Source organism: Netta rufina (assembly GCF_964035555.1).
Source record: "Netta rufina genome assembly, chromosome: 2".
Taxonomy (NCBI): Eukaryota; Metazoa; Chordata; class Aves; order Anseriformes; family Anatidae; genus Netta; species Netta rufina.
Genome location: NC_140124.1, coordinates 14,707,952 through 14,733,946, shown reverse-complemented (window position 1 = coordinate 14,733,946; position 25,995 = coordinate 14,707,952). Strand labels below are relative to the sequence as shown.

Here is a 25,995-nt window from a genome sequence, read left to right as displayed (position 1 = left end):
GTGTGAAAATATCAAAGTGCTTTGGGATTTCTTCTCCCAGTGCTATATTGATGACTTTATGTAACAAGTGTCCAGCTTTTAGTGAGCCATATCATGCAGACCTTGTTCATGTGACAACCCATCAAATTTCAAACTCATTTGTAGGAAGGTCTCAAGAGATTTTTAGAAAGATACTGACAAGAGGAAAGCTCAGAACCAGAGAAACGCATAGAAATTTACACCTCATAAAGTAGGGAAGTACAAGCTAAATAAAAGAAAGAGCAGGAGTGCTGTATTTAAATGGCTGAAATTTGCAAAGTGAATCATGTGTTTTATCATTTTCATAGGGAAAACTTTTTCCATTTCTAATTAGCATCTCAAAAAGATGTGTTTAAACAAAGGCATAGCCAGCCAACTACAAAAACATTTTACAAAAGATACAATGCCTTTTATAAAGTAACAAAAATTAGACAGAAATTACACAAGTGACTTTCACACACACAAAAAAACTTTTCCTTATGCTGCCAACAGAAAGTTTATGCAAGAAAAAAATACATTTAATTTGGAAACTGTTCTGTGGGAAGACAAAGAGATCAACAGTCCAAAGCAGGATTACATTTGAAATAAAGAACTACTCTTCCTCATGCATTTCTATTAAAGAGCTTGAATTATACATTGCAGTTTCTTTCCTTAGCTGATGTCGGTGTTATCCAGTATAATTTAATTTGATTAACTGATAATGAGTAGGTAGTACAAACAAAGGTGTATGAATTCCTGACCTTCGTTAAAGGCCTGGCTAGGAAAGCAAGCCAGGCAGCAACCGGCCCCCCGTTCTTCATACCGATAGCCAGGCACCCCAAGCAGCAGTACTGCTTGGAATGAGAATTCAGAGTCAGGGACTTGCTGAGGTTGGACGGCACCTCTGCACAGCATCCAGTCCAATGTCTTGCTCAAACCTTGTCAGCAAGGGCAGGTTGCCCAGGGCCTTTTCCAGCTGGGTTTTAAATACCTCCAAGGATGGAGACCACAACATCTTTGGGCTATCTGAGACAGAGCTTGACCACTCCCCAGCAGAAGAGTTTCTTCTTATGCTTAAACTGATTTCAGTTTATGTCCACAGCCTCTTATCCTGGCACTGGGTAGCACTGAGAAGAGGCTAGATGAGACTTCTTTACCAACTCTGTCACAGATTTACTGACACTGCTAAGATCTCCCTGAGCCTCCTTCATCTCTACACTGAACAGAGAGAGTTTCCTCTCTGGGTCCTAGCACTGATCTGTAATAAATGATCATATTAGTCAAAATACAAGAAAACTTTACATACTACATATTGCCTATAGCTCCTTTTCTCTCCATTCTCTTCATATAAAAATAGAAACAACATTTTTTTCTTTCCTTTTTTTTTTTCTTTTAAATAAAAAAAGGTCTCCACCCTGGCCTTTTGTCATTCAGATAAGAACCAGCTGTTTGCTAAAGCACTATCTGTACTAACTAGCCCAGCTGCTGCTTATCTAGATGATAAAAGGACAACTAATGTGGTCCTTTTTACTTAAACACCACCATCCATTCTAACTGAAGTTATGCACACAAATATGAAAAAAGTTTATACACAAAAACATTGCCAAAATATTCAAAGCATAAACAAACTTTTTCTTTTTTTTTTCCTTTTTTTTTTTTTTTTATGAAACAGTAATCATACTCTGTTTTTCCTTTAGAAAGTATATTATCCAAATACTGGCAATACTGCAAGCGTTATGGATTTTAAAGAAGCCAGTATACAAATTTGCTATTTACTGCACTGCGTCCAGGGTACTGAAGCTTTCTGTCACACTGAATTATTCTCCAAGCTTTCTTTTTCCTTTCTTATCAGTGTACTGTGGCTAATATGTCCAAAATGCTTCAGCTTCTTTTTTCAACAGAGATAATTTTACAATAATACTACCAATATTAACTATGATTTGGGATACCACATTAGGGAGAAACTTTTCAAGATGGAAAAGTGTAGGTAACAGCCAGTAAAAGGTCAGTTTTGACTTATATGCACTATCATGCACTATTAAATGTATAATTACTACTGTATTTCTAAGAAATATTGTATTCATGTTCTGATAATGCTAAAAGGCAAGCAGAGGACACAGTGCTTTCAGGAGGGTGGAAGGGAACCCATGCACATTTACAAAAAGCACTTAGGTAGCAGATTACTGGGTATGAGGAAGAAACTGGGCCAAGAGGGGACCTTGGACAGACCTACAAGTCTGACCTTCTGGATAAAGTGGTGGGCTCTATAATAAACAAAATACTCACAGAGCATGGCAGACAAAGGTCTGTGGGGAGGCACCACTGCTCTGCCAGAGGAAATCCTACCTCACTGACATGCTGGACTGGCACAAAGATGCCAGTAAGTTCTCCAAGCTCTCTCAGGCAATAAACAAGACATAAAATATTTGCATTTTCAAAAAGCCTTTCCCAAAGCTTCATATCAAAACTAATTTTTCATGGGACTGGACTACGTTTTCATTTTCCAGATCGAAAACTGGCTAACGGATAGGAAACATAAATCAATCTTCAGGATGGAGAGGAGTCAGCTGTAAGTTCCCCCACGGATCAGGGTTGGAAACAGCTTAGGCTGATGAGCAGCTTTACCAATGACCTAGAGAAGGGAGTGAACAGTAAAATCAGTTTTTGGAGAAGATACTAAAGTCTTTTTGACAGTTAAATCAACTCCAGAAGGACTTCACAAAACTAATCCAGTGAGGAAAAACAAACAAACAAACACAGCATATCAATTTCAAAGTAATGCATCGAGGGAAAAATGATGCTGAATGTTTTATATGTCCACAGATCCAGGAAAAGAATTGATGTTCGCTTGTTTCCTTTCTTTTAATAACAAAACCACTCACTCGAACATTCTCTCACTGATCTGCAGGTCAATTTACTTATGCAGTTGTATGGGCCTTGCATGGGCTGGATTCACGACTTTCTCCACTTTGTGGTATGCTCTGTTTTCAACCGGAGCAAAGATGAACAGACACAGAAAGAAATTTGGGGATCTGCGAGCCGTTCACAAATCTTTTTTTCAGGCAAGTTTGGTAAGACATTAAATCTGTCAATAAAGTGAGGTAGAGAAGAAAACCCATGCAATCTCTCATTTTGAAGAAAATGGTGATGTGCTCTCTCTTAATGGCAGACAAGCGCTGACTGCGTGTGACATGAACAGAGTGCAGACAAGCAATCTGTGCCTGTAAGCTGTCCAGGTTGCAGGACTGAACAGAGCAGGATTCCGAAAGTAACAATTACCTCTATTTTCTTGAATCAGCACATAGTGCCACCAGCTGCACTGATCTGCCTGATAGTTGTGCCTAAGCACTGCGTATGCATTATGGTGATAGAGCCGGCAGCTGTTTGCCCATACAGGCTAATCATAATAATATCACTAATTAACTGAACACACTGCAAGGAGGCTCCAGCGTTTCTCCTTAAATCTTAAAGCTCCTCAGTAATTAAAAAAAATGTCAACCCTGAGTTAAAGATCCAAAAAAGCTGATGGCCGCATCCTGTGAAAACTGACCTGTTACACACTGGCCATATGGGATTATCAAGTCGATACCATTGTTATTCTTCCTGTTTTTGCCACCATCTGCACAACTTTGGAAATATAACTTAAAGTCTCCCTGCTTATATCATAAAATGTTGAAGAGTCAACACAAAACGTTAATCACAGAGGGCAAGGCTGAAAGCCGTAAACATAGATTGGAAAGGCGTATTTAACTTTTTTGAAAGGGGGTGGACAGAACCTTAGATATATACAAAGCCCAAGCTAACTGTTAGAAAAATGTTTTTGTTGCGCTAATCTAACAACATCCATCATATGCTCACTGTGTGATTTGGGCTGGAGTGGCTGAGATATTAAACAAAGCTTTGCGAGGTTTACACTAGTATAGTCACACAGTCAACGTTATTACTGTACTCTGTAGATGCAATGCAAACGGGAGAACAACCCTAACACTCAGCCTTGGCTTGGAGTTCATTCATAACTACCACTCGCTCCATGCTTTTATCAATATTTACTACAAGCTAATTCACTTGAAAACCTGGACGGGTTATACTCTGTCTCCTGGTGAGTCAATGAAAATTCTTTTGACAGGCAACCCTTCAGTGCAGGAAAACCACAACAGCATAAAAATGCTTTTTACCTTCTGGGAAGTTTGTGGTCTCTTCTGAGTTTACAGTTATGTCAGAACTGATGATGTAAATGATCTCCTCACTACCTCTCTGAAGACAAGATAATACTCCTATGGTGTTTATGTGTGCTGTTATTGTTACTGTAATTGCTTTGGAAGCTTAGTCTATAACATGAGAACTGGTGAAGCTGCATGAGAATAATGCTGGCACAAAAAAGGAGTATCAGAGGAGACATCAGTACATTTTGAAACAGTTTTATGCTCAAGTAAACTATGGAAGCCTAAGACTACTTTCTGGTAAGAAAAAAAAAAAGAAAAAAAAAAGAAAAAAAAAAGCTCCTCTGCAGCAGAAGGGAGGCAACTGTCCCTGCCTTTCTAAACCAACACCTAGGGATGGAGCCATCCTCCATTCTAGATAAGAGCCAAAGCATGAAGGGGATCACGAGCACATGAAAATCTGGCCTGAACAGAAACCCAAAGGACTGGCACTGTTACACCAATTCTCTCCCGCATACAATGCTTAGGGCTGATTCTGGAAATTAATATTAAAAATAAAAGAACAGTATTCATACTACTTTCTTAGAATCCAATTCAAACTCTATTTTACTGAAGAGAAAAGATGAGTTGCAGTTGCCTATCTATCTCAAAAGAATTCGGTTTCATTTTGCAAATGTGAAAACAATTACTGGACTTGAAGCTGGGGGGGGGAAAGACAAGTAGAGCATTCTTTTTTTTTTTTTTTTTTTTTTCCCTTGCTGCTTTTTTTTAGCAGCCAGACAGCAAATGTTTTTATCATCCAGACACTAAGCATAATTCTTTTTTGCATTGGCACTATCACCCCTTGTACAGATTCCACAGGCTAAATTCCCCTTCTGAGACATTAGAGGCTGTTCCGGGGAAAGGTGAGGAATTCCAGGAGGCATAAGTCTGACCAAGGCCTGCAGTGTGGGATTGACCATGTCACTGGAATGGAATAAACAATTCTGTTGACTATGCACCAAGGGGAATATAATCAGGCTCCATTCCACTAAAACCTTGAATCAACACAGGAAAGGAATCAATTGAACGGGATCCTTGTTTTTGTTATTTTGTGGTGACAGGTTTGGAGAACCGAACGTGAGGCAAGGCATATGAAATATCAGAGAAAAGAAAAGAGTTGTCAGAAGGCAAACATTTTGTTTTGTCTTTGAGAAAAAAAAAATAAAAACCCATTTCTGAGGAACAAGCTGGTAAAACGTATGATAGGGTCTGCCCTTATGAAGCTTTTACTTTTAGTCTGCAAGCTCATGAATTTTCTGCCAGTCAGATGTCATGTATTTTTTGTTCTATTACTAAAAATCTCAGCTGAGACTGTATACTTATCTGGTAGCAGTTACAGGAATATTCTAAGGGGACACATACATACCAGTGTGTCTCAGAAATCAGTTGCTGAATTAAGCATAATTTAGCTACTGCTGCCAGACACGGCCAATATCTGGCGCTCCACGGGAAAGCGACCATCATTTCAAGGCTCAGTCATGAGTCATGTAGTGCTGCACTTCATCTAGGTACCAGCCCACACATCCGTTATCTGGGGGTTGAACTGCCTGAATACTCTACTCATATGTGGTATTCATGTAATATGCATAAATAATATTACCACAGTTTTATGTCCATGCAACTTGTGCTTTCATCATACTAAAATATGCAAAGAGTATTGACATTGTATTTCCTTTGGCTGAATATGATGACAGCAAGAATTCCTGAGAAAAAATCATTACCAAAAAATTGTTTCGTAAAGTTGATCACTGTACCAATAACTGAACATCACCACTTCCCAAAATTGTTATGGCTCATCTCACTAACTTATTAAGGAGTTAGGAAATGCACAAAACCCCCCAAAGTAGGCCCAGACAGACACAGCTTCCTGCACTGCTCCTGATACAGACCCATTTCAGTGTATCTAGGTCTGGTTCTAACATCACTTCTTTCATCTCAGAGCACGGCAGACCAAGCTGTGCCACTTTTGCCACGTGATTTCTGCAAAATAAGTTTGTAAATGTCAAATAGATGTAGGGCAGCGAACTATTCTTGATGAGAATGACCATAAATTTTAATGGATTTAAGGAACAAAGTCTTTGGTTCATCATTGCTGGATTTGCTCCAAGACAGAAGACTTTTATTAAGAGAAGAGTGAACACCTTCCCTAACCTTTCTGAATCAAACAAACAAACAAAAACAAAACAGCCTAAAATATTTCATCCTATGTAGAAACACATAAAATACACCTGAAATTGGGTAGGAGTAAGAAACAATCTACAAAGTAGTCTGCACTCTCTGGGTCCAAGTTCAGTATTCTTGCTAAAACAGGATGTTACCAAATATTAAAAGGTATGAATTATTTCAATACCAGGTGAGAATCCATGTGCCTCCAAACTGGCTTTCCAGTGCTGTGTGTACATGTATTGAAGCTGTGTATAAGCAATCAGGAAGAACTTAATACTTTCAGAAAGACTAGCATCTTTTTCAAACAAGATTTTACAATAAGATATGAACAGGAACTTTTTAAAGATCCATTTTATGCATTAAAAAATAAACCATGCCCTTTCTCCCTAGGTAGGATCAGGGGGAAACCCCTAAACCTATTTGTGCACATCATTTTCTGAAGCATGATACTCAAGAAAAGCATGATACCAGGTGAGACCTTGCTGGTGTTAGCATGGGTAAAAGAATGACTTCTGGTTGTTTTAAGAACAGATGCCTCCTTGACCTCCCATTCAACCGCACACTATTTAACACAGTGCATTTCTCCAATGCATCAAAACCATTTTGAAGTCTAACTCTATCCTCCACAGCATCTGCAGTCCTTCTCAGTATCACATGTCCACATATTTCTACTAGAGAGCATTATCTACATTAATCTAGAAGATAAACTATTACAAATAATGAAAACATTTCAAAACATCAACACATTAACATAGTACTGGAGGAGACAGAAGCTGCAAACAATATCAGAAAAAGAATCACTACTTAGCCCTGAATTCAGTATTTGATACTTCCCTGCAACAAAGGCCAAGCCACAACATACTGAAAATCAGAAATAACAGAATTATTTGCATCAAGTTTTATATATTCTTTACATAGAACTTTTAATTGCTTAGATAAAATATAATAATGAAATGTATGAGCTCTACTCTTAATTAAAAAAATTGAAAGCGACAAAGGAGCAAGTCAGTTAACACCAAGTCTATAAATGAAAGATTCAATAGACCTACATAAAAACCTCTAAAGAACAAAAATCACATAAGCAGTGGGATCCAATTACAAAATCAATATAGCTTTATTCAGTGTTTCCTGTTATTCATTGATGAAAATACTCAAAAGAAAAACTTTATTGATCCAGTAATAAGGTTAGCATGTCTAACACTGAATTTCAGATCATTTTGTAATTCTCTCTTTCTTTAGTTCCTCAAATATTATTTTCCTGCTCTCAGAGGAAACATGACATCTCCTATAAACACAAATACCTTAGAAGAAGTTAAAACTCCCAATCCCAATATCAAAAGTGTATTACCTCATTGCATTTACTTATTCGCCTCGCCACAATAAGCTGAATCATTCCTCGTTTGTTTCCTTCAGTGGACATGGACCTTCTTAAGGTTTCCATAGCATCTTGATTTGTTTTGCCCAATAACGATTCTCCATTTACCGCTATTAGTTGATCATTCACTCGAAGCCTGCCATCCTAGAAATTGAAAGGTTATATACCAGTTACACAAAACCCTCTATGAAAGAAGTGAAGTCTTCTGGAGGGAGGGGGAAGAAAACAACCAAAGAAAAATAATCAAATAACTATACTTAGTCCTAATAGTTTATAGCCAAGTGAACACAGGTGCAATAGCTTCTATTGCAAGCATTGTAGGAAATGTCTATTCCAATCATTTATAGATTTGCACTTAAAGCTATTATCATAATCTGCACAAATAGCACATTATTGACAGAAGCAGAGACTGCTTGTGTCTGTCATAAGAATCTTTAAAATCTGTTTAAATCATCAGATGCATAAAGGTGAATTTTTGTAGAAATCTATATGATTTGATGGTGTAAATCAAAAATGCTAGTTAAAGAGCAATCTCTTCTTGAACCTGTGTTCATTTCCAAAACAGCCCAATTACGGAAAACAGAGGAAGACAAAGGTACACAGATGTTCCCTCTTACCTTGGATGCTGCTCCACCATTAATAATGGACTTGACAAAGATTCCTAAGTCGGCATGGTTTTCTTTTGACCGATTCCCTTTGACACTCACACCTAGTCCAGCTGATCCAGAGTCATTAAGCGGAACTTCAAATGTCAGGAATTCCCTGGTGCCATCAGGTGTGAGAACAAGCTCCTCTTCCTCTGCTTTCTGTCAGGAAGATTAACATGGGATTATAGAAGAGCATTTCTCTTTGGGAATTCTCTTCGTTCCACAGCTATTAGCATTAAAAAAAGTGCTTTTAAGTACAATGCCACAATATTTTCCACAGTAATTATTTGAAGAAACATGCACAAATACTGTATTTTCAATCACCTCCAACTGACGCCCAGATTCAGAAATATCTTATGCTTCTGCCTAAGTGCTTCTCTGTGTAGTAAAATAATTGAATCACATGTCATTACTGAATGTGCCATTAATACCGACTCACACGTAAGGTACCTTACAAGCCAAAAATGCTGCATCAGAAATATTTTCTGATTTGAAAACCTACAGAACTTTTAAAATGTTATCATCTTTGTAAACCATAGGGAGAAACTATGTGCAAGAAGATTAAATTGAAAAATCACTCATTCACCTCATTTTGTTTAAAACTAGCTGTGTTAGGAAAAATAGAAAATTACACAGCTGAGATCTGAAACAGCACATCTCTGCTATTGCCAGGTTTAGCATCAAATCCACTTCAGAGTGCCAATTTTCCTGTCTTCCCTGGCTCTTTCCTTCTCTTCTGTTCTCCTACCCATATCTTTGGTTCTTTACTGCCCTCCCCACTCTGTTTTAGCTTGGCTGGGACGATCACAGGTTTTGAACATCTGGAATTATAGTCCCAGCCCAGCCAGTGCCCCTGGCAATAAGGTGCTCAGTGACATTGCCCATGCAAGGAAAGCCATGCAAGGGCAACCTTGCCTTCTTGCCTCACCTCTGCCAAATTCAGGATGGCCTGGCAAGTGCTGTGGGGACAGGCTGGGAGCAGGGGCCCCCGGGATGCCCTAACAGAGCATGGCATGTGTGAAGGCAGCAAGTGTGAGTACAGTGCTGCGGAAAGGTAATGGTGAGCCCAAGTGTGCTGGTATTTTCTCACCCCCATGAAGGAGCAGCAGTAGGAGAACGCCCACCAGAACATGCACGTTAAGTCCCCGTAGTCAGCAGTTCTTCTCTGGAAGAATTAATCTGGCCAATTTTTTCATAATCTCAGCGAATAAGATTTACTAAGATCATGCCTCTTACTGACTTGGATTTTATACTGACTTTTCCCATGTCACTCATCTCTTTGCAAACCTCACTCCTCCTATTTCTCTACTCCCAGACTCTGGGAGCAGGGCAGTACGCATCACAAGCTAACTTTTGCCTGCTGAGCCATCCCTGTTTCTTAAGACCTGAGGAAATGCAAAGCTGACAGGCTCTTCTGAAATCCAAACACAGACTACTGCAGAGATGGATGTGAAAGCCATGTGGAGTACAGCAGACTGAGATTATCAATTTGGGCACAAGCATGTAAGTTTTGTCACCATTGACCTAGAAATGCAATGTGAAAATGTCAGATGGGAAGGAAGTCAGATTGCTGAGAGCACTGCAACAGCCAAGGGAAGAAAAACAGGAGCTCTGCCTTTTCCCACTTGGTTAAAAGCATGAGCCTTAATGTGCTCACCAGCCCTTTCCCTCACATTAGACACACACATATACATGTAACAATTTTTTTGTTGTAATAAAGAATAATACTTTTCAATTAAATTTAAAAAAAAAGAACACCATCTCTTGAAGTGCCATAATCAGGTTGGTTTGCTCAGGAATCCCATTTTCCAAACACATCTTTTGACCTTGTAAATCAGCATTATCTGTGCTAGCTGTAACAAATGGAAATGTGCTCTGTGCCCATGGAAAAAATATTGGATTAAAAAAAATAAAATTCCCAAATTTTGGCAAAATTACAACCCTAATTTTCCTGTTTAGGTCACAAAAGCTTCAGAGTACACTTGAGATGCACCTTTTGTCAGGTAGCTGCAGAATAAAGCAACCCAAGCGAGCAGAGCATTACCTTTGAGTTTCCATAGCACTGATGACTTTATTTTCCTTAATAAGTAATGGTAGGAATAAAAGCTAGTGAGCCAAAAGGGAAATAAAGCCAAGGCAGGACGTATGGGTAATCCAAAGAAGCATATAAGCTTATCGGATTTGTCTTTACTACTGTTATCATAATTTTACAATCAATCCCTCCTCTTCCCAGTATTTTCTAATGTTGTAAAAAATACGCAAGCACTTCAGCCATGGTGATCTCCTTTCCAGTGCAGGGAGCAAAACTGCTTCTCCACAGAGTCCACCGGGTGTACTTCTACATGCCAAAGGGTCATGCCTCAGGCAGCATCCCCAGGGACCTGGCTCAAGGCCGCTATGCTTCTTCTCTGCACTGAGACCAAGGAGCTGCATTATCAGCACCTACCCCTGATGTGATTCTTCTGCTTGCTTATTTTCCCCAGACTTAAATAAGGAAGCAATCTACTACAGAGCTACAGACACCCGAGTGTGAAGATGAAACTTAATGCCTAAACCTGGAGCAAACTACTCCTTGGAGCTGCACAGGAATGAGCAGATCATGTGCATGAACAAAAGAGAGACAAGCAGCCTCCTGGCTTGTACTGAAGCCATGAGAAAATTGTTCGACTCATCCAAAGAATAGATGGTTGTTATTGGGTTAACGCTAGATTATTTAGGGGCTTCATTGGGTACCCACAGCTTTTTTCAACTAAGCCAGCTTGTTTCCCCACCTGTGTCCACAGTTTTGGGGACATGGAAGCCTTTTGCTCTCCATAATCGCCTAAATAGTGATTAGCGCCTAAATTAGCGCCTAAATAGCGCCTAAATAGCATCGTCTGTCAGTATCATATGCCTAAATGTAGATTTTAGAAAGAGAAAGCAAGAGAGAAAATGCACATTTTTCACGCCCCACAACTTCTAGAAACACTTGCGAGAAAATGTGATATTCAAGAATTGAACCATTAAGATTCAAGGACTATGGATATGGAAGTACGGCCTGTAATACTTGTACCCCTTCATGGTACCAAAGAAGGTCTAGGTATATATGAAGTATTGAACACCAATTCTATTTCATACAGACCGTGGAAGAGAACTAATGTATTGGCCATGAACCTCTAGGTGTGACAAAAAGGAGCCATTCTCAGAGAAATTAGCAGCAAGATTTTAGCCTGATACCTTGACATTTGAACCATGGTTGGGGGGTGGAGGGTGGAGGACAAAAGAAAATGTATTAGAACTGGCTGAATCCTTTGTTAACATAAGTGGTTACAGAAACACTAAACATAAATTTACTCTCCTTAAGAAAACTAAGTAACAACCACTACAAAAAGTAAAATTTACATTGAAATTGTACAGAATATTAAGAATTTACACGTAACAAACCATAGAAATTCCTTAATGCAGCATAAAAATGCACAGAAATCTAAAATACACCGTTAAAAAATTTAAACTGGGAACACAATCACTTCCTAATTGCAATAACTTCCATTTGATCTCGATATACTCTAAATTAACGGCTTCACTACGTCAATCAAACACCTCAATACTAGTTTCATGATTAGTTGATCTGTGAGAGAAATTTATTGCTTCATACACTTTGACAGACCAGCAGTAAATATGCAAGCAAATTTATATACTGTGAACCCTACACAACAAAATTCAACTCCCTTAAGATTTTTCACATATTATGTCCAAAACAATTAACAGCAGGACAATATTCTGTTCAAACAGAGTCTGCTGAGGAAAAGGTCATCTGAAATGACTTCAGCTGGATGAATGAAGCTGCTCAAGTATGTAATCTGCAATAAAAATTCGATTGCTGAAAATATCTGTAGGTGATTTTTTTTTTTGCTTCAAATTCATACTTAGCACCAATTTATGCTAAACGACATTTGAGATAAGTTTTTCACTTTTTAAATATAATATAAATATATAGCAAATTTAAAGATAAACTTGATGACTAGAGTGAAATTATGGCAGTGTTTAGATATATATGGAGATTTAAAAAAAAAAAAAAAAGATAAAAAGGGGGAAATTACTTTCCTCTTCTACGTAAGATCAGTTTCTGATCTCATTAAAAAACTTGATATAATCTTAAAAATGACATTAAAATGGACCTTGACACTAACGGTGCAATAAGCCTATTTTATCGTGTTAGTAACAGCATCTCCTACTTATCCTTTTATGTTTTAAACACTACAAAGAAATTTCTTGCTTGGGACTTCTTCCCTTTATAAAATCCCATCAGGGTTCAGCTGGTGAATAAGCAGCATGAGATGGGTGAAAAAAAAAAAAAAAAAAGAAACCTAACAAAAAAGAAAAACATCCTCCCACCTAACGGGGGAAACAATTTTCAATCAATCTGGGACAGGTTTTCAAAGTGGCTTGCTGCAGCTACAAATCCGGCTGCATTCTCTACTGAGAAGTTCATTCTCTTGCAAGCTTAGACATGCTGTCTTCTCAGCAGCTATTAAGCCACTGAAACTTGTCTGCAAGTTGCTTTGTGATTATGTGTGGAGAAAAGAAATAAGTTAATCATGCGACTCTAAGCAAAAATCCAATGCAGTGCTGTTTTCTTTCACAGAGGCAAATAATAAAGCTCTGCATCCCACACCTAAGGAGAAGCTGTATTTCCATACAACACAAATGGAGACATTTACAGGGCTCCTGTATAAACACATGCATGGCTGTACATACACAAACACATCCTTTGTATATAATGATCATGTTCATGTGATAGATTAAGTAACTATAGCACAAACCCCATCTAATGCCTCTGACGACCCCATCAACACTACTTATTTTACCAGCCCTAAATCTTTCTCTGTCCAGTCTTCCCACATTACAGCCCTAAGCCTATTAGCCCTAGTTTAATCCTTATTTTGTTGGCCTACCCAGCTTTTGCCTCACAAATGTGTCATTTTGAATTTGCCTGACTGGAAACCCCAAGTGCCTGAAAGGTAAGTTTGAAGTTCCAGGGCCCACCAGGTCAAAGCAATGTAAGTTATACAAGTAAAAGGAATGGAATATGCAAAATCACAGATGTACTCATTTGGTTCCAATAATGGGGAACCAGCCTAAGGTCACAGCCCTTCCCAGGATAGTTTCAATCTTGGTAAGATTTTAACATAGTATTCATTCTTTATTCCTTTCTCAAAAAGCACCTGTGAAACTGAGAAGCCATAACTCCCATACATTAGGAAGCCAGTAAAATCTACCTCAAAATTATTACAACAGAATTCTTATTTTGAAGCATATGTGACATATGCAGGAGAAAGGAGATGCCAGCTAGGCATTCTTGGCATCAGAGAGGACTCTGTTTTGTCCTCCAAGTCAGGCAGGTGACACTGCTGTGGCATCAGGCAACCTTCTAAACCGAGATACACAAAAACATGGCAACACTCACTTTTATCACATGGCATCACATATACAAACATATAACATTAGTATCAGGCAGCTTTAAGGAACCAAAACAACAGTTTCATTGGTCAACAACTGTTTTATGGGGCATGATGTTTGCTACTCTTGTAAATGTAGATGTATTACTGCTGGAGGGACTGAAAACAGAGCAACGTAGGTGGCCTGTAGCACACCGCTCTGACTTCAGTCGAGGCCTCTCCTCAGGAGGAATTACTGAGAGCTGATGCATCCTGGTGTGGCTAGGTACTAAAGGTAAATATAACAACAGCAGCTCATTCAGATTTCAAACTGGACCTCCAGCAAAGAAAAGTCTGCCTCCTGCCTCCTGATCATGTAGCACCACACACATTCCAAGTTTCCATTTGAGTTTCTTTCAGAAATACTACAAAGCCTTTTATCATTCTTTCCTTCTTTTTCCCTTTTTTAAATCAAACACTTGTGTGTTGTGTTAAAGGCTACAATAGCCTAAACTGTCAACTTACCTAGTTTATAAAATGATATCAGGTGTAAGCCAACTAAACAACTAAAATTCTTATGCCTGCTTTGTCATTTAATTCTTCCTAGGTTAAGTATTTTAATCTCCCATACATTAGATAAACACTAATGAATCTTATTTGCACGTATACACTGAGACTCATTATTCATATTAGCTAAGTTAATAAGTCACATCTGGCGAATACTGCACTCTTGTTCAAATCAAGCAGCAGCTGCTAAATATCAAAAACTACATTTGAATTCTAAGATTTTATGGGAAATGTGGTCTGCTTTAATTTTAATCCCATCAAGGAAAAGTTTTTTGCATATTACATGTGGATTAACTTTGGTACGTCTTTATACGTAGAAATGCTAGCTCATGAAAATACTGAGAAACAGACCTGTAACATTTCCAGTTACATCCATTCTAAGGATTTAATTCAGTACCAAAAAACATGTTCCGTATTCAAAAACGTCTCTGGTTTAATGCTTTTGATGGATTAAAAAATGGTTTAGGAAAAAAATATATATTTTTTTTTTCCAAAGCACAAAAAATTCCAGCATGTGATTTTTATTTAGTATGAAAATCAAAGCTTTGCAAAAGCCCATGTTTAAGTGTATCCACATGTTTGTTATTTATCTATATGAGAACGCCATTGCTTGTCTATGCTAACATTATTCTTCCTAATGCTAACATGCTGATCTGGGGTGTTGTAGGAACTGTTTTAAGCAGTTGAAAATCTATGTTTAAAATCAACTGATCAGACCGCTAAAACTCTTTTGTTCATTATACATTTCAGAATTTCATACAGGCAATAGACTCTTGCAGTTACCCTAATAACTACCATTTATTAAGGCCACCAAACCCCACTCCAAATTGTTGTTCCTACTCAAACTTTGCGCTCCTGCTGTATGCTCTGAAACAAACATGCAATTGTAATGCTAACCTCTTTTTTTTATTTTTTTATTTTTTACAGATGCTTATCCTGGATAAATGAAAACCAAGGGATTAGATACACAGCAGGTGTCTGCTCTGCCAGAAGTCTCTAAAGCCATACCTCTCTGCACTATCCCTTGTTCCAGAAAACCTTCAATACCCAACACAATAATGGCACAGCTCGCTAAAAATCATTTTACTTCTCTTATTGGCCTATTGGCTGTACAAGACCAGAAAGACAAACGAAGCAGATACAGAGTGTTTGGGAACACCAGCCAGAACTGGGAGTGCCCCATGTCTCACTCCTAATTCTCCTACAGGACGTCAGGCAACCATGGCAAACCAGTTCATCTCACTATTTTCCCAGGATTTAAAGGCAAGGAAGAATTAACATCAAGCACCTAAAACCAACAGTGCGGTAAAACAAGCTTTGCACGTAACCAATGAGTGTCCAAAGGCTTAAATAGGAATTTTAAGCAACAACATGAACTTTGCACTGCCCCAAGTTAAGCCAAGTGTTTGGATGACCTTGAGGTCTCTTCCAACCTAGAAATTCTGTGATTCTGTGTGATTCTGTGTGAAAAACCCATGACCTCAGTGCCTGTGGTAGCAGATGACCATTAAAGGACCTGGGGGCCCCTTTCAGTCTCACATCCTATAGCTGTTGTTTGAATTGTAAATACCTTATACAGCCAACTTCTTATTGTCCAAAATAACTTGAGGCTGTCATGTAGGAAATAGTGTAATAATGGTGAACAACTACGTGCACTCTAGTGGGGCTTCAGGATGGCTCTGTAGAAGCAGCAGTCATAGAACCTCAGTGCAGGGACACTTACATTGGCTTGCATGAAACTGTCCAGCAAGTTTTATAAAACTAAGCATTGAGAAAATGGCTAAGGATGCATTTCACTCACAGCTCACTCAAAGAAAGACTGTTGGGGTGCATCTTCCCATGTGCCACAGTCACATCACAGCCCGGCTACATCACCGAGGGTGACAGAGACACAGCTCTGAGCAGGAGGGTCAGTCCCAAGCACAGCACTCATTACACAGAAGTTTTTTTGTGGATTATCCTTGAACATTCCAGGAAATTCAAACTACTCAAAGAGCATTCATAAACACAGTCCCTCAACTGCTGTTATTAATTATTCACAACAAATTATGTCTCAGCTCAGCTCATTAATGCCCCCAGAACAAGCTATTTAATAATGGAGTACCTCCTATGGTAGAAGACTCAAAACACAACATTATCTTGCAGAAGATTACACATTTGCACTTTCTTTCATTTGATCTGTTCCTTATGCCACATCTTGATGAAAAATAGAATCTACACCCATTCAAAATAGTACTTTGAATACATTGTAAGCACCCTTCTGTCTCACACCGTAAAAAAAAAGTATAAAAACAATCAGCTCCTGTTGCTCCTAAACATCACAGAGGAAACAACAGCGTCAGCTCCACGAACATCCAAACCTCTCCTTATTTGATAAAATCATGCTGTACCTAATGATATCAGCCCTGCTGTTGGTGTTGGGTGAATGTGCAATTTTGGCTCAATTTTTAGGTGTTTCAATCACCTGTTCTAGCAACAGAAATTGATGAAACTTTCCCAAAGGAGATTCTGTGTAAAGAAATGTTACATTTACTAAGTGATACAAAGCTGCTATATAAGCTGAAGTTCTAAGCAAATGCCTAAAGATGAAGTGATGGGAACTTAACTGACAGCTTTTGAAAAATAGAGCTATGGGTACATATATTGTACATTTTTTTTTGCAAAAAGCAATCAAAAATTAAAACAAAACAAAACAAAAAATAAGCCACACCCAGAACACCACTATTTAAAGCTGAGCACTCATAGCACTTTTTCCCAAGACTGATCTCCAAGGATTTTCCATCCATCACTTAATATAAATTTTGTTTTTGCAGGCATTGGCTGGTATATCTCTCATAATGCTAACAAAAATAGTTGTATACAAAAAGTGTACAAAAATGATTATGCATTAGCTGTGACAAAATGCCTCTGACCAAGGCAGCTTTATCACCCAATTCCAATAGGTGGTGAAATTCTCACACAAAAACCATAGCTAATTTACTCAAAATCATACAGAAAAGTCTATGGCAAGAGCAGCAACTGAATCCAAACATGCTGTGAGGTTTAGCTGTAACATTATTCTTGGGTTCTGAAAAAAACATGGTGAACAAAGTGAAATTTAGATAATAATAGAAGTATCAGATGCTCAAGTTCAGAGGAAAATAAAAAGCAATCACATTTGCAATTTCTATAAGGGCTGCTAAACATTTATATATTGTTCCAACACACCAACCGCTCTTGTTGTGTCACTGTTAGGAAGCCTGCGCTCACTGAAATTCATAACATTCTGCTCACTTACAATGATTTGACAGAGGAACAAATGAGAACAGAAAACTGAAGCTTTCCCATGCTGCTGAGTGCAGCAATCGTCAAATGGAGTCTGAATCCCAACTTTGAATCTCCCTTTATCAACCGACAACACTCCCTAGAAAAACTTCCATATATGATAATTATTATTTTTCTAGCATTATGCTTACATGGAAGTTAACTCACCAGTCTGAATTCAGAAAACAAACAGTAAATGACAATTGTAAAAGCAAAATATTACTGAAACACTATTGACTTTCAAAGAGTATGAGGAAAAATTAATTGGCAGATGTTTTACATAGCATAATTAACAGTTCATTTCAATGCTCTGTAACAAGATTAAGATAATTATACTTAGAAACAGAAATGTAATAATGATAAATTACTAGTTTTCATATTACGGTCAATCTCCTACATTCCAAATAATCACCATGTTCAGAAATAGGTGCATCTGTTCCATTTTGTCATTAGCTATACAAATGGTACAAACTAGTGGCTGGGTGAAGCAATGCTTTCAAATGTGATACAGGAGATTTCCGTGCATCAGAAGTAAACTGAGTGCCTGTTCCAACTGTCAGCAAAACACAACGTAAAAACATCAGTACTGTTTTCACGAGGTCACACATACTGGGTAGAGCTGAAAATACATTAGCAATTTGCATTGCCTATGGATAACTGGAGAGCAAAGCTTAAATTCTGCAAGGTTAGCACATTAAGAAACCCCCTTATTTATGGAAATTCATGAATGAGAATATGAGAATGTGTATTCCATGGAGGTGTACAAAATAAAAAGCCATATGCTTTCTTGGATGGGCAGTTACAGAGTAAGCCACTCTCAGTGATTTCTGGCCAGAAATAAATTAAGAAACTAATTTTCAAGGTTTTCTTTTATTGTATTGTATTCTAACTACTGCATTCAAGTGCCATAATACTTGTATAAATGATTTCAAACAAGCAGTTTCATGAATGTTACCCCTGAGTGTTAATAATGTACTGACAAATTAGGCTTTATATTCTTTCATTGATATCTATTCTATTCTGTTCTATTCTGTAATATATAAATTTTATTCAGGCCTTCCATTTTTTCTTCATTTTTAATTTCAAAGGTGCATTTTTCTTCTATTTCCCCACAAAGACATATCAAAAACAAAACCGAAAAAACTACAGCTATTTTGCCTTTAAATTAAAAGCAGATTTTTGCACTTCACCTCTCTCATTTCTACAGCTTCACTGCTTTCATCAAGCTTTTCTTTTTCCTTTTTTATATTATTATTTTTTATTTTTTTGCTTTGCTTTCAACTATATCAAGTCCTTGACACTTGGAGACTAAAACCGCACAAATAACAGCACATCAGAGCAGGCACAGAAATAGAAATTGCAAGATTAGAAATCTCAAAGACGAGAAAAGTAGACAGAGAAGGAATAAACAGGGATTGAGACACAACCAAAGAGAATAAAGGCAAGGAATGAAAAATACTTAAAAAAAATAAAATTACCAGGAAAAAAAAAAAAAAAAAGAAAAAAAAAAAAGAGGACAAGTGTGTGACTGTATTATTAATGTGCAGCTGAGAAAATTTAGTTCTGTAGAATGGTAGTTTCGCAGTTATCCAAAGCAAAGGAAATTGGAAGGAGGGTGGGCAAGAGCAAAAGCATTGTGCGTTTTAAACACTCACTGCCACCTTTAACATTCAGCCCATTTTTTTATTCCCACCCAGGGGCAAGCAAATCTAAAGACATGTACTCTTCATACTACTATTGATCGCTATTGCTTTAAGCTTTTAAACAAATTAAAAAAAAAAAAAAAAAATCTCACCCCATAAAGATTGAAAAAAAACACATGTTATACAAAAACATTTTTGTATTGATCAGCTTTCTGTCTTCATACCCACGCTGTATGTCTCCACATGCTTCCCAATTCACTTCCATCTTTTCAGATCTTGCTTGAGTTTTCTGGCTGATTCAAGCCCAGTTTTTCAGCAATCCCTAGCTCATAAACTCCCTATTGCTCCTGCATAATCCCCTTGATAAAACACAATTTATGGCTCACATTTTTAGAGAAAAAATGAGTGTCTTATTTTCTTTTGGACTTTTCTTAGATGAAGTGAGGAGGTTGGTTCAAAAAAATAGAATTTCAAAAATTCAAATATTTCAAAAATTCAAAGAATTTCACCATGGAATTTGTTACAAACAATTAATTTTGCAACAGATGAGCAATTGCTTTATATAAAGCACCTATAGGCAACCTGCCTAATCATAATGAGATTTGGGGGAAGTATTTCAATATAACTCCTAAAATCAGGACAGTTTTATAAGACTGCACCCACAAATTATTTTCAATTGTACTCAATTACAGGCAAAAATGCTATCTTGAGCTTTGATCTTTGATCTCTTCATATATCAGCAGTACATGGCAAGAAACTATGAAGATAAGAATACGCATGCACTGATGAGATGTGCTAAAAAGATACTGTAAGGCATGTCAGAAACAATGGTACACTCATAGTTTTGCAAAGCCCTTGAGCTGATGAGTTTCGTACTAGAGGCTGTATAAAGAAAAAAAAACAAAAAAACATGGAAAGATAAAAGTATTGCTACTTTCAGTCCAAAGTAGAATGTTACATTTTAGAGGTAACATTATACTGCCCTAAAACCAGTATCAACCAGTGTGCCCTAAACTGAGACGACTGCTCTTTTCCTAAACTTGATTTAATCTCAGATACTATCTCACTATCGCTGGCAATGTACTGCACTTCATCTAGATAGATTTTTCTGTTCTTCAGCAGCTTTTCTAACAAATTTCAAATCCCAGCATGAATCTTTTTAATTTCTCTGTAATCTAATTTATTATTTAATTTTGAAATAGGTGCCTAATTGAATGAAGCTTCCTGAATTATGTTTTTAATTCAGATGTCGTATACATTTATGGTAACATATTATTGTAATATCCTCTGTTAATACTTCTTTTAGTAAACATTTTTGCATGTTAGCATAAACTGTATTAAGACTGACCTTGTCCCGGTGACTAAAATGAAGTATATAAACAATTCACAGCCTCTGATACTTCACATGCAACCTGTTACAATCTTTCAAGGGTTAAACTTGATACTACTTCCCTGTAGTTTCTTTAAAATAAATAACAAACACCAGTTTGCTATGAGGGTACAATTCAGACTTAAACACAAACTGCTTAATTTCTCTTTTTTTGCATCTCAAGTTTGGTCATATAATCATTCTTTAAACAATTAGTTCCAAGAAGTAACCCAAACTAAGAGTCCACTGTTATCATTCCAACTTTAGGCTTCTGATTGTATATAAAAGACGTAATTTCAAATAGCACTTGAATGTAGATAATAATTGAATTGTACGTAATATTCAAACAGTATTTGAAATTACATAAAAAATGCATTCAAAATGTAAAGCTAGAGAGAGCCATCTACAGTATATAATGTGAAAGGAGGATCTGTGAAACTTTGATGGAGAAGTGCCATATCAATTTAAAAACATTTGGGAGTCTTCCAGTATGGAAAAGACAAAGCTCTTACCGTTTCCTTTGGAATTTGTGACTGGTTTTGTTCTGCATTCTAAAGGAAGTAAAAAAAATAAATAAGAACATGGCTACATACGACATAAACTATCTACTAACAGGGGACTAAACAAAGAGGTCTAATTCTGACATGAAGTGGTAAGGGAAAAATGAAGGGTGTTGTCACACTCCCTGATTCAATTTTTTTTCCAAATTTGCACTAAAGGAGAAGTGAACAAAAATAACCTCCACTGATCTTGGGCCAGTGCAACTGACTTTATCTGGTTACGAAGGAGGTGGCTATCTGGCTAAGGAAGGATCACAACTGCTCACCACCATTTTCTGGCTGGTGGAGTGTTCTTGTTCATGGATCCTCCCTGGCATTTCTCTTCTGCTTTGAAAGCTTCATAGAATGACCTCAGCAGTCTAGATGAACCGTTTCAAATACTTTAAACAAGTACCTATTTTTGAAACATCCATTCTCATTTTAATAAGGGATTTCCCTTTAGAGTGCATTTGAATGATCCAGAATAACAGAACTGGGTATCCCAGGACAGGAGGGAGCTTTCAGTCCACCATTGGTGGCACACTCTAGTACCCTGCATTCTTCATTTGTATCTCAGGGCTCAAAAGGCTACATCAACACATCATTGGTAAACCTTTTTGCATTCTGCCAAACAATTTTGGAAGCACGTGTAAGGAATATTGCTCTTCCAAGCCCACGTCCACTCATATTAAAACCCCTTTAAAGACCCAGGAGCCACCTTGCTGCTGGCTGGATGATCACTTTCAGGCAAACCAGCCATATTCTATTGTGCCAAGATGAAAACCTAAGACTTATTGGACATTTTTGCTTTGGACTGTCTTGCAGGAGATTAGAATGGTTAAGCTCAAAAAACATAGTTGTCAAATGTTAACACAAACATCCAGTTAGCTTTACCCAACAGCCAATAAGAATAAGAATAAAAAATGAAGGTGTCAACTACCATGTAAAGAGCCATATGTAGCAATGGACATAATAGCTTGTAGGGTACAGGAGACTAACTCTACAAGTCAATCTCCCTTTGCCAATATTGAGAGTTTATCTCAAAAGCCAACTAACCCAATACTTCAGTGGATTCACATAGTCAGTAGCAAGCTCTACAGAAATCCTTCAGAGCAAGCTATGTTTAGTTATGTGAGGTAATGACAGTATTGAGTTAAACTTAATTGCAGTAATCCTCAATCCTTTCATAAAGGAAGGAGAAAAGTTTTTTAAGAGAAAATGTGCTTCTCACATTGATGTGGACAAACCCTAATATATTAACTATCTGGCATTAGGTAACACTGGAAGCAATAAAATGCCTGGTATTCTGGAGAAGCATAATTGTTCTTCCGGGTCTCACTGGTAAGAGTTGACTCCTGACAATTTGATTTTATTCCCTGCTTCCACATTTTACTCACTCTTGCTATGATCTGTACTGTAGAAGCTGCTACACTGAATGGTGGCTCTCTATCACACACGCAGCTCTTAACCTCACAATGCAAAGATCCCATACTGACCTCAACGGGCTCAGTTTAACATTCCCATAAGTTTTATATGCAACTATACTTTTCTTTTTTTTTTTTTTTTTTTAAAGTCCCTTCCAGACAATTATGGCAACAAAATTCAAAGACATTAAACTTCACAACTCTCCTGAAAGTTTAATATCTTCATTTTACTTATAAATAAACCCAAGGATAAATAACTTTTTGAAAGTCATTCATGCAGCCATAGCCAAAAACATAAAATCTAAACACCTCTTTTATTGGGATTACTATCTGTACAAATGTTGGCAAATACGAAATGGTTTTAATGGAGTGTTCCTCAGAAAGGAACAGCAAGTCCTGCACTTTATGAGACAGATAATATCAAATAACATGATTTTATGTGTATAGTTTCTGAGACACATCTCATTAAGATAATATTCAATGCATACAAGTGTAGAAAATGTGACAGCAATAGGGGAAGGATGGAAAGACAAATTGTTACTAGGTGGCCAAAGAAGGTTTGTATGGGAGAAAGATGAACTGCATGATTTCAGATCATTCCCCTCCCTTCTCCAGTATTCATTTTCTTCTATTTTGTACATAAAGCTAGTAAAAGTCAATGAGAGGAACTGGATGAAAACACTTTTTTTTTTCTTTTAAGATTATTTCTTACCAGAGAAGAAAGAACAGCCCTCATGATGGGTTTTAATTCAACACCTTTCCCCAGCAATTCTGCTCATGCTCTTTGACAGCTGTCAGCAGAGCACACCTAACATCCCTTCTTGTCAGACTGCAAACAAATCCTTATGCAACGGAGGATCATCACATACATATACTGTCAGATCCTCACAATGCAATTTGTTCAGCTGGAGCTATGGAAATGTACTCCAGTTCATATCTGACCCTCTGACTACTTAGTGAAGAGCCCACTTCCAACCTGACACAGCCAAGAGGAGATCTGGCTTGCCTGTGTTGATGTTTGCCAAACTAGCCGAGAGTATCACCTGAGCAGCAGCAGGGAGGGTACTGAGGTTAAACTCACATAAGTGGGCTGATGTGCTGTTATATTTAAAACTAAATCAAGTATTACAATGGTTATAACCCTGCCATAGTTGCAACATACCTTTGTTCACAAGACATTGAAACAAATGTTAAATTATGCATTTAACTTCCTTGCTTCAATATAGAAATAATATACACAAAATTAAGACATTTTCTTACTTCTAAGTTTATTTAGAAAACTTTAAAAGCATTTTCATTCACCTTTATGTAAGATAGCAATACTGTGAAAATTACATCATAGGAACCTACAAACAGATTGCTTTCACAGTTCCAGCAATAATGTAGGGCACAATATGACTTCAAATAGTTCAGTTCTCCTCATTTTATGACAACTTTCACTTAACTTTATCAGTATCTTAAGTTATGTTCCAAGAATATTAAGCTAAAATTGTGGTTCATTTGCAACCTTCCCTGTCACTTTGACTTACTAGGTTTAATTGTAGCTTTGAAAAGTAAAAGACTAATGTTAAATGTCTTGATATGGCCAAATAAAAATTCATTCTTTTTGCATTCAAAATACCACAAATCCAATAGAAAAATTAAGCAATCTATTCATCACACTAATATTTGTCTATCTTCTTATGATAATGCAGCCAAATAATTTATTTTTAGAGCTATATATAGGTATGATAATACAAATAATAAATAACTTCAGAAACTTAATTGAATACAGAACAAAGTAAGACTGCTACATTCACAGTCTACCTTTTCATAACAGAAATTATCTTGAATAATTATCAGAGAAATATCTGTATACACTATGCAAGTGGAACAGGTAATGTATGAAACAGTACGAAACATCATTTTATTTCCATTTCACGTAAATTCCTCAGAAACATTTTCTGAATTACCCTGCTAAATTAATAACTGCAGGGTTTCCATTCCATAGAGAGATTGCAGCTATATTCAAAAAAGGCTACTATTTCTTATATATTCCACTTTTTGATAGAAAGGTATTTACATATCCTGTTTTGGCATAATATCATATGCACTGAAATATTTTAGTGAGCAAGTAGAGGGATGAATGGCAAGCTTTCAAACATAGATTTGCCTATGTGAAAGATATGAAATAATCTGCTTGTCTGTATGCAACCAAATAAAGTTCATCCAGGAGCTTCTTCTCTAGTAAACATCTTCACTCAAAGTAAAACTCTCACTTATACATTATTAACAAATATTTAATTCCATAACCAGATCTCAAAGAGGATAAAAAGCATTCATGTAAAACATCCTAAATAAAGCAAAATACCATTTTTTATTGCTTATATGCAGTGCTGATCATGCATGTTTACTAGTAGGTGACAAGATCAAATCATTTGCTCACATTCATCTAAATCTCTTAGCTTCTCTCTATTTTACGCACCAGTTCCCTTGGATGGAATGTTTCTTCCTGTCGAAAAATCAGAAGGCTGACGGTCCCTCCCATCTTGGTGCTTCTCAGCAAGGACACAACTTCTTCTTGAGTTTTGCCTGTTAAATCAACCCCATTTACCTGTGACAAAGGAAATATTAGAATTTGATAAGACTCTGGAATTGGAAAAAATATAAATTCATATAGAAAATGCAACTGATTCTCCTGAAATAGTATTAAAAACTCACTGAAATAAATTGCTCATTGGCTCAGTATAAATTCCATTTAATAGAAACTGCAGTAAATTACAAAACTAAATTACCCAAATAAACTCAAACCATACTTACTTGATCTTCAGGAACAGACCACCAGTCCTTTGTCTAGAAATATTACACAAACCTAGAACCCAGTGGCCAAAGAACTACAAAAAAAAAAAAAAAAAAAAAAACTCTTCTATGAAACAATTGTATTTAATCTGACCTGTTTCATGGTTGTTTTCTCTCTCTTTCTCTCTCTTTCACACAGATACATAGCAGTAGTAGTAGTTTTCTTGCTTTTGCTATTTCAATCCTCCAGTCAATAACCTGGCTTTACTCGTATTTTCTTTTTCCTGTTCTCAATCCTCAGTACTCTTACTTATTACACTTCACTCTTACCTTCCTTCAAGAATTCGTAAGAATTTATGCTAGATATAACATTACTAATAAGGCATGCATTCTTTACATATGAATACAAATAAGAAATAAGACAGCAATGTTTCCAGCAATGTTAAGCAGCAACAGTATATTCCACATTATACTCTAAACTAATTTAATCTATCGGTATTTCTGCATAGAAATCTTTTGACAAAAAACAATGTGTAATCCAAAGATGGTTCTGTTTCCTCGTCTTGGT

At 37.0% G+C, this 25,995-nt stretch overlaps 1 protein-coding gene across 13 annotated transcripts in view; it reads right to left on the bottom strand.

The window, feature by feature from the left end:
- PARD3 (par-3 family cell polarity regulator) overlaps positions 1-25,995 on the bottom strand; it is a 446,166-nt gene that overhangs the window by 170,485 nt on the left and 249,686 nt on the right. For 9 of the 13 annotated variants that reach the window (XR_014618202.1, XM_084281998.1, XM_084281993.1 and 6 more), the window contains 4 exons: positions 25,114-25,242; positions 21,199-21,237; positions 8,358-8,546; positions 7,714-7,884 (listed from right to left, as the gene is read on the bottom strand). Coding sequence is in view for 12 of the 13 variants with exons in the window: in XM_084281998.1 (XP_084138124.1) it covers positions 7,714-7,884; positions 8,358-8,546; positions 21,199-21,237; positions 25,114-25,242 (528 nt within the window). In the remaining variant the exon portion in view is untranslated. The remainder of the gene's footprint in view (positions 1-7,713; positions 7,885-8,357; positions 8,547-21,198; positions 21,238-25,113; positions 25,243-25,995) is intronic. The other 4 variants (XM_084281997.1, XM_084281996.1, XM_084282004.1 and 1 more) reach the window with 1 other exon arrangement.